Genomic DNA, 15025 nt, shown 5'->3' with positions numbered 1-15025 from the left:
TGAAGCAAGTTTTGACACCACTAAAACGATGCAAGACCACAATCTTGGAAGACAAGACCCCTAACACAAACAAAATGTGAATATAAAGTCCCCAATTCTTGGTATAATTCAAGAACTACCATCAACCATCAGGCTCGTAAATAAAAGGGGATAACGACACTCTCTTGTCCCATCATTGAAATGCTCCTGCAACATATGATCTCACTTTAAGGACTCACTATCTCATGTTCTCATTGTTCATTGCTATTTATTTATACTTGTGCAGTTTGTTGTCTTCTGCACTCTGGATGATCTTTCATTAATCCTGTTATAGTTACAACTCTATAGATTTGCTGAGTATGCCCGGTAGGATGGATGGAGATATCTCTCTCTTTCTCTCCCCACCCCCCTGTCTCTCACTCTTCCTCCCTCCTCCCTCCTCCCTCTCCCCCTCCCTCCCTTCCTCTCTCCCTCAGTCTCTCTCTCTCCCTCCCTATCTCCCCCTTCCCCTCTCTCTTTCTCCCTCTCTCAATCTCTCTCCCCCTCTCTCTTTCTCCCTCTCCCCATCTCTCCCTCCCTCCTCCTTCTCCATCTCCCCCTCCCTCCTTTCCTCTCTCCCTCAGTCTCTCTCTCTCTCCCTCCTTCCCTATCTCCCCCCTCCCTTCCTCTCTCCCTCAGTCTCTCTCTCTCCCTCCCTCCCTATCTCCCCCCTCCCTTCCTCTCTCCCTCAGTGTGGTAAACCATGTATATATGTTGTAACTCAGTTGCCTGTCTGGACACACCGCTCTGCTGACTGCCCCTGTGGCTCCTCCCACAGAGTCCTGTATAAAGGTGTTCGCCTTGCCCCTCCCCCTCAGTCTGGGGGCAGACACTCACTGTGGAGGTCGTATTGTACAGCGAATAAAAGCCTTTCAGTATTTTACCAAACCTCAGTCTTTTGGAGTAATTGAAGGTGTTTCACTCAGTCTCTCTCTCTCCCTCCCTATCTCCCCCCTCCCTTCCTCTCTCCCTGTCTTTCTCTCTCTCTCCCCCTCCCTTCCTCTCTCCCTCAGTCTCTCTCCCTCCCTCCCTCTCTCCCTCAGTCTCTCTCCCCCTCCCTTCCTCTCTCCCTCAGTCTCTCTCCCCTCTCTCTCTTTCTCCCTCTCCCCATCTCTCCCTCCCTCCTCCTTCGCCCTCTCCCCCTCCCTCCCTTCCTCTCTCCCTCAGTCTCTCTCTCCCTCCCTTCCTCTCCCCCTCTCTCCCTCAGTCTCTCCCTCCCTCCCTCCCTCTGTCTCTCTCTCCCTCCCTCCCTCTCTCCCTCAGTCTCTCCCTCCCTCTCTCCCTCCCTCTCTCCCTCGGTCTCTCTCTCCCTCCCTCCCTCTCTCCCTCAGTCTCTCTCTCTCAGAATAAACAGCGATGCAGCAGATTGCAACAGTGTAACAGCAACTGTTAGTCTCCTCTTTTAGCGTGAAAATAGGTGATGTCTCTCAATCCCTTGAGGGAGGGAGGGGGAGAGAGAGAGGGAGAGAATGTCGAACTGTCGGGTCAACACTAGGTTTTGTTGGCTGCAGATCATGGTCTCTCTGCGAGTGCTTTGCTGTTGCTTGGCGAGCGGCGGCCGCTGACGCTTTTAGCTGAAACGGGTGTGGGGGGAGGTTGAAGCTTGCTGCTGCTTACATGAGGGGAGGGGGAGGGGAGCTCTGGGTTCTGATGTTTTTCTGTTCATTCTTTTGCGGTTCTATTTCTCGCAGACATCTGCGAAGACAAGTATTTCAGGTATACATTGTCTGATAATAAATGGAATGATTTGAACCATGTATACTTTGATAATAAATCTATTTGAACTTTAAACATTCAGCACAGGGACCTACAATATTGGAGCTCTTGACTTCAGATCATTTATGCAACCGGGCAATTAAATGGAAATCTTTGATTCAGCAAGAAGAGGGGTGACAGTGTCAAGTAGAAAGGAAACTTGCTCTTTGGTCCATCACATCAGTACTTCCCATCAAGTACCTGTCTCTTCTAAAGCATCTCCCTGCATGCAGCTCATAGCCTTGGAAGTGTAACAACAAATAACACGACGTATGCCAGTGGTATTAAACCTGAATCTGATTCGAAAGGGTATTTGGGGGAAGAAACAGGAGACCAGAATCAGGGCAGTGCGCATGGGACAGCTCTCACAGCCTCATGGCTCCAGTGGCCCCTGATCACCAGTGCTGGCTATGTGGAGTTTGCACTGTCCCCTCTGTGAACAGGTGCATGGCTTCTGGGTGGAGGGGGGGGCTCTGGTTTCCTCCCACGTCCCAAAGACACACTGATTGGCAGGTTAATTTGTAAACTGCCCCCAGTACATTGATGAGTGGTTGAATCTGGGGGCATTGATGGGATGTGGAGAGAATTAAAATGGGCTCGAGTAGAATTAGTATAAAAATGTGTATTGGATGGTTAGCTCCAAGCTGGGCTGAAGGACCTCACTCCATTGTGTAACTTTATGATAATTATGGAACATTATGGAAAAAAGAGGTGCCGGCTGGTGACGTAGTGGCATCAGCGCTGGACTTCAGAGCGAAGTTCGCGAGTTCGAATCCAGCCGGCTCCCGTGCACACTTTCCATCCATGCTGGGTTCAGCATCAAGCTAGCAACTTGGCATCATAAAAATAAAATTGCCTGCTACGGAAACATCAACAGCAAAAGTTGATGGCCTATGCTCTCTCGTGAGTTTAAAAGCAATTTCTCTTTCTCTTTCTTATGGAACAAAGAGAGAACCATTCATTTCCATATACTGGGTTTTGTCTGACAGAACATCAACTTCTGGCCCACAACATTATACCAACCTATATAACTACTCTACGCTCAATCTCCCCCTTCCCTTTAATACAGCCAACAACCCTCCATTTTTCTTACATCCATGTGCCTATCTAAGTCTTTTAAGAATCCATATTGTATCAGCTTTAACAATCCTCAATCACCCTCTGATATTCCTCAACCTTATTCAACAAAACCTGTCCCTCAGTCTCCTTGTCCTCATTCACCAGGCGAGGGCTGGTGGCTCCCCCAGGCTCAGTGGGTTGCCGGTGGGTTCTGGAGTAGGAATTACATGCGGGCAGGAGAAATGAGGTCTGATGAGCCCCCCCACCCCGCCCAGGTTCGCAAATCGGTGGGACCAGAGTTCGAAGTCTAGTGTTCATAATCCCATCGTCGGTGGGTCTGGAGTTCAAGGCCAAGTGGTCACTGATCAGCGGCTCTTTGGGATTGATGCCAAAGATCGAGGCCCGAGGGTCAAGTCAGAAATGCGGCAATCAAGGGTTGTTGGCCAGAGCTCCGTCAGGGAAGCTCTGCGAGTCCGCGGTGGAGGTCAAATCCAAATGCCTGCAAGCCTGAGTCCGAATCCGCTGGACGCCAGTGGCTGAAGAAGACAGCCTGTCCCAGGATCAGAGCACTGTGCAGGGACGTGGGAGGGAGAAATGAGGCCTGTCTGGCTGTTGTTGTTTCGTCACTTGTTGTGTTCTGTGTTGTTCTGCCAAGCCTTGTGGGCATACTACATAGGCACCGTAATGTGTGACAACACTTGTGGGCTGCTCCCGCACACTCTTGTGTGCATTGGTTGTTGACACAAACAACGCATTTCACTGTACATTTTGATGTTCACGTGATAAATAAACTTGAATTTTGAATCTTGAATTCTCCAGTGACTATGTTCAATCCCACCGTCCTGTTAAAGACCTCAGTTAGACCCGAACTAACCTTGTCCACTTTCCAGCTCCTCAAACCTCCGCAAGTGCGAATGGGAAAAGACAGGCTCAGCTTCAGCCCCTTCTGCTGCCCAAGAAACACTCGCTCCCCACCAATTAACCAACTATCTACACAAGCTGCCACGCTTCCTTGTCGACTAAATGCCCAAATAACTTTAACAAGCTGCTTGAAGAGACAACTCAGTGAGTGCCTTCAAAGATGGGTGCATTGAGGCAGATGCTCATTCCTGCTCTGGCTCCGAGTCCTTACGCTCTGGCGCATTACCCCGGAAATTCCACCCACGTTACAGGGACTACATAAATGCATGTTGATTGTGATGACAGGAACTATTGAGATTTCAAGGGCTGCAGCAGGCAAAGCTGATGTTTACCTGCTTATAAGCACCATTCATGAAGTTAACTGCTGCTGATTGTGTTCAAGTGATTTCAGGCAACTTCCTTACAAACAGCACTAAAAGATCATGGAAAATGAACTTTGGTCGATATGGGACAGGGGATAGATGGGAGCAGATGGGAAGGTGTCTCCTTGATTTACTCTGAATTAGTTCAATCAACCCTTGTTCACACGGCCCAGAACTGAAGGTGCAGCTGTTCTTGTGCAGACCCATCTCTCTTCATTTCGATGGATACGTCAGCCAGTTAAGCCAGAAATTATATCAGAGTGTAGGTGCCATGGGCTCATTGTAATTGCAGGTTGGCAGAAGTGGGGGCAAGATTTGCCATGACTAACCAGAGAGAGGAATCAGGAACAAGAGAAAATCTGCAGATGCTGGGAATCCAGAGCAACACACACAGAATGCTGGGGGAACTCAGCAGGTCAGGCAGCATCTGTGGAAAAGAGTAAACGGTCGATGCTTCAGGCCTTCATCAGGAGTGGAGAAAAACGGCGAGAAGTCAGAGTGGGAAGGTGGGGGGAGGGGAGGAAGAAGTACAAGTTAGCAGGTGATAGGTGAAACCAGGAGAGGGGAACGGGGTGAAGTAAAGAGCTGGGAAGTAGATGGGGAAAGAGATAAGGACTGGAGAAGAGAGAATCTGATAGGGGAGGTCAGAAGGCCATAGAAGAAAGGAAAGGGAGAGGAGCACCAGAGGAGAGTGATGGGCAGGTAAGGAGATAAGACGAGAGAGGGGAATGGGGAATGGTGAAAAAGGGAGGTGGCTATCAGATCCAGTAAACAAAAGTCAAAAACTTCCTCAGCGCAACCAGTCATGGAGCCTGATGGTTGTGCTGCCCGATAACAAGGGCACACATCCAAGTACACATACACAAGCAACTGGGGAAAGGTGAATCCAAGGCTGTACAGGAAGGAACCAGTAACCTACCATTGCCCCACGAGCGGTTGCAGCCCGTGCCAAGGTGCTGCAGGTTCCAGCGGGGTCCATGGTGCCGTCAGTGGGAACATACAGAGTGCCGTACAGGTCACTCACGTTCATCAGCGGGTAAAGGGCTTTTGTCTCGGAAGGCGACAGCACATGTGACTCAATCCCATAGACTTTCCCCAGCTATAATTGGGAGAAAACAAAAACAATATTAGCTAAAAGAATAATTTAACCTGCTGCATATGGTGGGATGTGGATTCGCCAGGACTGATATTTCATTAGGTACTGGTTCACAAGCACTTATCTTTACCAGAGAGGACACACGCTGACCCTCACTGGGAGACGGGTCCCACACACACTGACCCTCACTGGGGGACGGGTCCCACACACACTGACCCTCATTGGGGGACGGGTCCCACACATACAGACCCTCACTGGGGGACGGGTCCCACACACAGACCCTCACTGGGAGATGGGTCCCACACACACCGACCCTCACTGGGATGGGTCCCACACACACTGACCCTCACTGGGATGGGTCCCACACACACTAACCCTCACTGGGAGATGGGTCCCACACACACTGACCCTCACTGGGGGACGGGTCCCACACATACAGACCCTCACTGGGGGACGGGTCCCACACACAGACCCTCACTGGGAGATGGGTCCCACACACACCGACCCTCACTGGGATCGGTCCCACACACACTGACCCTCACTGGGATGGGTCCCACACACACTGACCCTCACTGGGAGATGGGTCCCACACACACTGACCCTCACTGGGGGACGGGTCCCACACACACTGACCCTCACTGGGAGATGGGTCCCACACACACTGACCCTCACTGGGGGACGGGTCCCACACACACTGACCCTCACTGGGGGATGGGTCCCACACACACTGACACTCACCGGGGGACGGGTCCCACACACACTGACCCTCACTGGGAGACGGGTCCCACACACAGACCCTCACTGGAAGACGGGTCCCACGCACAGACCCTCACTGGGGGACGGGTCCCACACACACTGACCCTCACTGGGGGGACGGGTCCCACACACACTGACCCTCACTGGGGGATGGATCCCACACACACACTGACCCTCACTTTGGGATGGTCCCACACACACACTGACCTTCACTGGGGGATGGATCCCAAACACACACTGACCCTCACTGGGAGACGGGACCCACACACACTGACCCTCACTGGGGATGGGTCCCACACACACTGACCCTCACTGGGGAATGGGTCCCACACACACTGACCCTCCCTGGGGGACGGGTCCCACACATACTGACCCTCACTGGAGATACTTTAGGGATATTAAGAATCTTGACAGGAACATGACCAGTCTTGTGGAGAGAGCTATAATTTTCCAGTTTGGTGCTGGGAGTGGGCAACACAGATTATAACCACCTAGAAAATGGGTTAACAATCACATAGCTGGAAATGGGCCTCTTGTGTGTTGACAGGGTGCAGAATAAGCAGCTGGGCTTCTGCTTGTGACTGCATCCTGAACAAGGCACCATTAATTTTACTGTCAGTACTTCATCAAACAGGGAATCCAGAAATGCTTTTGTGGGGACGGTGATGAGAATACACAACTCGTGGCCATGGGGGGAGGTTGGGTGAACATCAGTTGTACTTAAGAAAGAAAACACAGCGGGTTTTTCAGTTAGGTCACTGACACACCAGCTACTTGTCCATTCTGAGGCTGGGAGGAGTCACTGTATCACATTTATATGGAGTGTGAGAGACTGCAGCCCCTATTCGAATATCTGAGGGGTCCTCTGATGTTGGTTGCATTCCAGTCCCACGCTCCTGACTTATAGGCACCCAGTATGGGGGGTGGGGGGTGGGGGGTGGGGAGGGAGCGGATCGTTCAGAGGATCTACACGTGGGCTTGCTCCAGGCCTGGCCACGATGGCTATTTGCGGGTCCAGGCAGCAGGCACTCGAGGGCCGTCCCTCTTCCAGGGGATACATTCATGCCCCTGTGTACTTGGAGAGGGAGCATGCAGTCACAATGGGTACACTGGGGGATTTTTGGGAATGGTGCCCCCCCCCGGGAACTGACTCATTATAGGTGGTAATAATCATTTAAATTTGTGCACTATCTTGTAAATACTTGACATTTGTATTTTGCGTATTTCGTGTGAATAAACTTTTGTAGTTTTATTAAAAGAAATAAAACACAAGAAAGGAAAGGTATAGGAGGGTATTGTGATCAGTGAAACACAAAGGGACATAGAGCAAGGAGTAGGCATAGCTTCGTGCAGATAATTGACCGCCGTCTTTGTTGTATGCCTGATCTAATTTGTGATCAATTACTCTCAGGAACACAGGGATACATTCGGCAGTCTCAAATGCGGCAAGCACCATATGCTTCAAACCATAAACAAATTTCAAACCCTTTTCTGAGAATCACTTCCAATGAACACCTCACTCATCATTTGGGCATTGCCTTTCTGCGACTCCACTCCACCTCTTCAAAACTTATTGCAAAACGAAGAGAGCAAAGGGAAAGATTTAACAAATAAAATATTCAATTCCTGCTTTCTCCCCCTCCACAAGAAAAAAAGCAATATAAACGGATTTATATTCCTTAAACTTTGATAATTCCTCACATTCAGCACTTGGAAGCCCTGCCCCAGGCACTGCTTACTCACACTCACAGTTCCTCACCGCGAGTGACATCAAACCCGGGATTAGGCGACGTTGTTTTTGCTCGTTTAGGTGCACTGACCTTGTTGATTGTGTAAGAGTTTATTTAGTGATTGATTTAAACACTCCTGCAAATATGAAAAATGATTAATTATTACTTTCAGCCTCTGGTTGCAGAGTGTGGCTGTATTTAACTTTGCACATTTTTGCTGTGCTCATTAACTCAAACCTTTAAAATGAATTTTGTGAAAACAAAATGTGTCTCACTAAGTGAGACATTACACAATCATTGCAGACAGGATCAAATTGAGATGTGTGTAAAATAGAACAAGGGGAAGACTGTTGGCTTGTGGACAAGTAGGAGGGTGGGACTGATTGAATAGTTGTTCCAAAGAATGCTTTGTTCTGTGCTGTGTCATCCATCCTTAACTCCAAGCTGTGTGTGTGTGTGTGTGTGTGTGTGTGTGTGTGTGCGCGCGCGCGCGCGCTTCTCTGTGTATCTGTCCATGCCCCTGTGAGTGTGCATGCGTGCCTGTGCATCTGTGCCTATGTGCGCACCAGTGTATGCCTGTGCATGCTTCTGTGTGTGTGTCTGTGTCTGTCTGTCTGTGTGTTAGTCTATGCCTCTGTGTGTGTGTACCTGTCTGTCTGTCTATCTATCTGTGTGTCAGTCTATGCCTCTGTGTGTGCTTGACTGGAGTTGCAAACAGGCCCAGATCAAATGAGGCCAATTTTCTTCTCTGAAGAACATTCTGAACCAGTTAATGACAATACCAGCTAGTGGAGTGGTGCCGCAGCAACAACCTGGCACTCAATGTCAGTAAGACCAAAGAGCTGATTGTGGACTTCAGGAAGGGTAAGACGAGGGAACACAAACCAATCCTCATAGAGGGATCAGAAGTGGAGAGAGTGAGCAATTTCCTGGTGTCAAGCTCTCCGAGGATCTAACCTGGTCTTAACATAACGATGCAGCTGTAAAGAAGGCAAGGCAGTGGCTATATTTCATTAGGAGTTTGAGGAGATTTAGTTTGTCATCTAAAACACTTAAAAACTTCTACAGATGTACTGAGGAGAGCATTCTGACAGCTGCATCACTGTCTGATATTGCGGGGCCACTTCACAGGATTGAAATAAACTACAGAAAGTTGTAAAATTAGTCAGTTCCATCTTGGGTACCAGCCTCCATAGTATCCAAGACACCTTTAAGGAGAGGAGCCTCAGAAAGACAGCGTCCAATATTAAGGACCCTCACCACCCAGGGCATGGTTACCATCTCATTGTTACCATCAGGAAGGAGGTACAGAAGCCTGAAGGCACACATTCAGCAATTTAGAAACAGCTTCTTCCCCTCTGCCATCTGATTCCTAGATGGACATTGAACCCGTAAACACTACCTCACTTTTTTTTTGTTTTTTTACTTCTTATTTCTTTTTTTGCTCCATTTTTAATTTAACTATTTAATATACATATATACTTGCTGTGATTCATTTACTTGTTTCTCTACATTATCATGTATTGCATTGTACTGCAGACGCTAAATTAACAAATTTTATAACACATGCCAGAGATATTAAACCTGATTCTGATTCTGAATCAGATGCCTTCAAGGCCGCTTTTATCTATCCCAATTGTACTTCCAAATTTCTAAGCAAAAACAATTCAAGTTCGCAAACCGTCTATACTGTTGCTGGGGTTTTTAAGCAAGCAACAGCATATGATGTCAACTAAACCACAGAGCATTTCTTGAGGGCTGATGGTGGCCTCAGTGGATTTTGTCACCATTGTAACATAGGGAATGCAGCTGCCAATTTGTCCACTGCAAGATCCCAGAAACAGGGATGAAATTTTACTGTGCCATGGTCTGTACTTATCAAATTACGGGATTGCTTTGCACTGTTGTAACTATATGTTATAATTATGTGGATTTTGTTAGTTTTTAAGTCAGTTTGTCATGTGCTTTTCATGATATTCTGGAAAAACATTTTATCATTTCTTAATGCATGCATTACTAAATGACAATAAAAGGGGACTGTGTGTCCTCATAATCATAATAATTTGTGATCCAATAATTCACTCCACTCTGAATGGCAGAAACTAGGGAGAACATTCCTGTTCAGCTTAGAACAGCATTCTGGGACCTTTTATGTTCAACTCAGGGAAACAGAGGTACTAGCTTAAGGCAAGGGTTCCCAACCTCTTTTATGAATTGAATTGACTTTATTTCTTACATCTTCACATGCATAAGGAGTAAAAATCTTCACGTTACATCTCTGTCTGAATGTGCAATGTGCAGATTATAGTAATTTGTAATAACTGGTATGTACAGTAAGATATACAACAGAACAGTCAATATATGCCATGGATCCCTACTGTTAACTGGAGGGGGTGGGGGGGTCTGTGGAGCCCAGGTTGGGAACACCTGGTTGGAAGCTTCATTTGATAGACAGCACTTTGCTCAGTACCGCAGTGAGGGGTCACAATCTGCAGAGAAGGAGGAAAGACTGGCGGAATTGAATTTAGGGCTCCCGCCTCACAGCCCGAGGGACATGGGTACAATCCTGACAATGGGTGCTGTCTACATGGAGTTTGCAACTCCTTGCTGGGTGCCTAGTTTCTTCCAACATCAAGTTCATTGGCTAAGTCCCCCTTCCAGAAGGTCAGTGTCAAAAGAATCAAGAAGGCCAAGTGAGAGAAAACATGTTTGGTTTTCAGGATATAAAGAGAGGAAGTGGGCCTGAAAGGTATGGTTTGCTCCAGCAGAGACACATCACATTGTTTGTGATATATATAGATTACTCGGATGAGAATGTAGATGAGCGGGCTAGTAAGTTTGCAGAGGACACAAAAATTGGTGTCCTCTGCAAACTGTGTGGATTGCTGTCAAAAGACATGAGAGAAAATGGATCAGGGTGCAGGTTTCACCAGAGAAACAGCAGATGGAGCTTAATCAAGCGTGATGTGTTGCTCTTTAGGAGGTCTTGTTTGCATTTTGTAAAGGGAATGTACTCAGTTAATAGCAGGACTCTTAAAAACATTGATGTACAGAGGGATCTTGGGTTCCAAGTACATAGCTTACCGAGAGTAGGTAGGGTTGTGAAGGAGGTGTTTGTCATGCTCATCTTCACTGGTTGGGGCACTGAGCACATTTGTAAGAAACTCATGTTGTATCTATATTGCTTAGGCCACACTGGAGTATCCTGTGCAGTTCTGGTGGCCCCATTACAGGAAGGGTGTAGGACTTTGGAAAGCATGCAGAAAAGGTTCACCAGCATGCTGTCTGGATTAAAGCATATGAGCTACAAGGAGAGATTGGACAATTTTCTCTGGAGCATCAAAAGGCTGAGAGGACACCTGACAGAAGTTTATAAAAATATGAGGCAGATAGTAAGACTCTTTTTCCCCAGGATGGAAATGTCAACTACCAAAGGACATGTATTTAAGGTGGAGGTGTGGAGTTTAAAGGAGATGTGCCGGACAACATTTTTATTTACACAGAGAATGGAAGGTGCACGGAATGTGCTGCCAGAGGCAGAGTATCAGAGGCTGTTAGATTGGCACAAGGGAATGGAGAGATATGGATCATGTGCAGGCAGGAGATGTTTAGTTCAACTCAGCTTTGATTTCAGCAGTGACATCATGGGATGAAAGTCCTGCTCCTGTTCTGAGTTTTATGACGCAAATGATGAAGTGACCTTTTTCTGGGTCTAAATGTGTGTTATGGGCTCCACTTTCTGAAACAGGGTTTGATCCTTCAAAAACTGTCCTGGATTTGAGAATGCAACATGCTGGGCTGAAGTTGACACCTGAAGGGTAAGGACAGTGTGTTCTGTGTGATCAGAATTATCTCTGAGTTCTCATCCTAACCACACTATCCCAGCTTCCCTCGTTGTTATCAAGTCATATTCATAGAGTACTGTATACAACCCAAGAAACTCCGCCACGCACGGCCCCAAGCCCAGTAGCAAAAGGAAAAGCGTTGAGCTTGGGGCTAACAACCCATCCTGTAAAAATTAGGTGCTACAGAAACGCCTACAGGAGTTCCAAAGACCTCATCCCTGGGAGAGGGAGGATGAAGATGGGCTACACCTGGGGACAACTTGAAAGACAGGCCCCAGGACAAAGGTCTCTGGCAATCTGCTGTCGGTGGCCTATGCCCCAGTCGGAGTAAAGGGCTTTCTTAAGAATATAACCCAAGAGCCTGCAGAAGCACTTTCACCACAACCATGATAATCACTAAAGCTGAAGTTGCTTCACAAAAGACGTTAGGGAATGGTACTAAACGCCAACCTTTCTAGTTACGCCCTCATCCCGAGAACACATAATGGACTCGCTTGCTTAACATGTCTAAGCTGAGGGTGAAAGAGAAGGTTCTGCCAATTAAGATAATCAGCCTCAAACTGAAAAGAACTGGCCAGGAGCATGAGCGACAAGTTAATGTTTGAGCAGTGAAAACTTTCAAATGTGAGTAAGAGGGAGACCCAGTGAGGGGAGAAGCAAAGAGCCTCACGTAAATCGAGGAATATACAAAGGACGGTAATGAGGCAGAGAGATGTGAGCAAATGGGGAACATGTCCAAATACCAGTAGATGTCATGAAGGCAATCTAAACTAGTCATAGCCATAGAGTCATAGAAAAGTACAGCACAGAAACAGGCCCTTCAGCCCATCTAGTCCATGCCAAACCATTTAAATTGCTGAAACCCCCCTGGTTTGCTTGGCTGAGTAAGTCTGGGGAAGACACACTCTGGTCCCACCAAACCTGTGAGATTGAGACGGCTCTCACACCCCAAACGCCGGTTTGTGTGGACGCTGTGTAATCTGCTACCGTTACCAATTAGTGTCATGAAATACAGACAGTACACTGCATACGATTAAAGAATAATACTTATGAATCTGAACTAAAGGGTTGGTAAAGAAAATGAAAAGGGCCCATTTTAATTAAACAGTCAAATGTGCACAAATTGGAGCTCAACCCTTCACGAATATTCACCGATCCTCAATCGATCTCCGCACCTGGCTCCATCGAATCACAGTCCCGCACTGGGTTGAATTCTCTCCAACATATTCTTTCTTCATCTCCCACCAAACAAAAGCCCCAAACCAACTTAGTGTCCCTCACCAAAAACCTCTCCCCTCCCCAGTTCCACCATCCTAATTGGATGGCACACATTCATCATCCCTTATCTTCAACAGTAACCCAAACAGACTGCTCTCACAGAACTGCTGAATGAAATACCTGCAGCATAACAGTAAAAATGTGAACCAAGGTGTTACACTGCCTGTTTCTATTGACCTGCACAGGAACAATAGGCCTCCATACCCCTACCATCCATGTACCTGTTCAGACTTTGAAATCAAGCTCATGTGCACCTTGTGTGGTGGCAGCTCGTTCCACACTCTCACGGCCCTTAGAGTGAAGAAGCTCGTGTATTTAAAGGGATAATCACAGAAAGTGCTAGACTACGGACAAAGGAGAATACAGCTATAATTAAGATCCTGAATTACAAACGTTTGTAATTTGATTCTGTTTTCATGAACTAAGATTGGAACAAGACTACACATTTCCAGAGGAGGAAATGGAATGGAATTTGGATTTGGGGGAGAAATTCAGATCCGGCATTGAAGGAGCTAAAGGCAGCAAACAGCAACCAAGAGAAGGCACAACAGATGTTGGAAACAGAGAAGACCATTCAGTTAATGACAGCCACTTAACTTCAGCTTGCGGTCAGTCAAAACGTACCCAACTGAACCAGAGGGAGACCGAACCCTGACATGCCCATTGATTTAAATATCGACTCATCTCACATGAAGTGCATTCTGGTGCTTTTTGAAATCTGCATGCTGCCGTGAATCTTACCGACATGAGGCGCTTGTACTCATCCAGACGCTGCTTGTTGGAGGCTATGAAGAGGCCACCGTTCTCAATCCAACCCGAGTGTAACCCGGTCTCCTGCTCCAAATCTTTACTCACAACCTGTCGCGTGTATTTCAGGAGCTCAACCTCAATGTCACTGGGTCGCAACTGCCACAAGAGACCTGTGGAAGGGGAAGGGGACTGGAATGAGGAAAGTCACAGCCCTGGGGACCACAGCACCCATAAGTACACTGGCGCCGAAATGGAAGCATTGACAAAATGGACTCATGGCAATGATATCAGGAAATCAAACATTAAGTTATTAGAGCAGGCTACATGGGCTTGTATTCCTTTTGAATATAATGTGCATAATTCTATGGTTCATTAAGGTCATTGAGACAGGTCCTTCAGCCCATCAACTACCACACTCATAGCCCTCACCAGAAAGGCTAGAGGAACTCAGCAGGACAGGCAGCATCTACAGAGAGGAATAAACAATCAACCTCTCAGGCCGAGGCCTTTCATTAAGTGCCCCAATAAAGGGTCTAGGCTGAAAACATCACCTGTTTATTCTTCTCTAAAGATGCTGCCTGACCTGCTGACAGCCTCCAGCTTTTGTGCGTGTTACTCTGGATGTGCAGCCTCTGCAGAATGTTTATTATTCTCCCTGTGTTCCCGTCATCATGACCCCCCCCCCACCACCCCACCTCCGACCCCACATCTGCCCTAGGTTCTCCTTAACACCAGGGGCCAAATCACCTACCATCCCACATAACATCAGGATGTGGAGGAAACCACAGTATTGAGAGGAAACCCACGTGATCACAAGGAGAACATGCAAACTCCACACAGACAGCCCCTGAAGTCACAGTTGAATGTGGATCACTGGAGCTGTAAGACATCAGCACTGACTGCTGTGCCACTCTGCCTTGCTGAGTAAGCTATTGCTGGAAGCATGATTCAGCGACTCTACTAACTGTTTAAGACAACCAAATAAATTGATTTCCTCTCGTGGAATGTTGCAAAGTCAATAAGACAAGCTGGATTTTAGAACCAGAAGAATTTATCACCAGGAGAGTTAATGAAAACACAGAACTCTCCTATTCTTCTCCCCTCACCCACACACAATTAAATTTTTTGAAGCATTGAGTCACGAATGTGAATAAAGTAAGAATGAGGGATGTTTGCGGAGGGCAATAAAGTAGGGAAAGAAAACACAGATCAGCATAGATCTGATTAAATGATAGAACAGGCTTAAGAGGCTGAATGGCCCAATCTCACCCAAGGAAAATGTCTGTGTTGCCTTTGCCTGGGCACAACTTAACATTACAACATAACAAATGAGAGCAAGAGTAGGAAATCTGGTGCATCAAACCTGCTCTACCATTCAATAAGATCATGGTTTATCTGGCATGGGACCCAGCTCCACTTACCTGTCCTTCCCCATAACCCTTAATTCCCCTGCAA

General features: G+C 47.3%; 1 protein-coding gene across 8 annotated transcripts in view; it reads right to left on the bottom strand.

Moving 5' to 3' along the window:
• sardh (sarcosine dehydrogenase) overlaps positions 1 to 15025 on the bottom strand; it is a 59865-nt gene that overhangs the window by 26124 nt on the left and 18716 nt on the right. For all 8 annotated transcript variants that reach the window (XM_072240490.1, XM_072240486.1, XM_072240488.1 and 5 more), the window contains 2 exons: positions 13562 to 13740; positions 5035 to 5214 (listed from right to left, as the gene is read on the bottom strand). In XM_072240490.1, the coding sequence (XP_072096591.1) occupies positions 5035 to 5214; positions 13562 to 13740 (359 nt within the window). The remainder of the gene's footprint in view (positions 1 to 5034; positions 5215 to 13561; positions 13741 to 15025) is intronic.

Source organism: Mobula birostris, chromosome 22, assembly GCF_030028105.1.
Source record: "Mobula birostris isolate sMobBir1 chromosome 22, sMobBir1.hap1, whole genome shotgun sequence".
NCBI lineage: Eukaryota > Metazoa > Chordata > Chondrichthyes > Myliobatiformes > Myliobatidae > Mobula > Mobula birostris.
The sequence above is the reverse complement of the archived record's forward strand: the minus strand, read 5'-3'. Positions and strand labels throughout refer to the sequence as shown.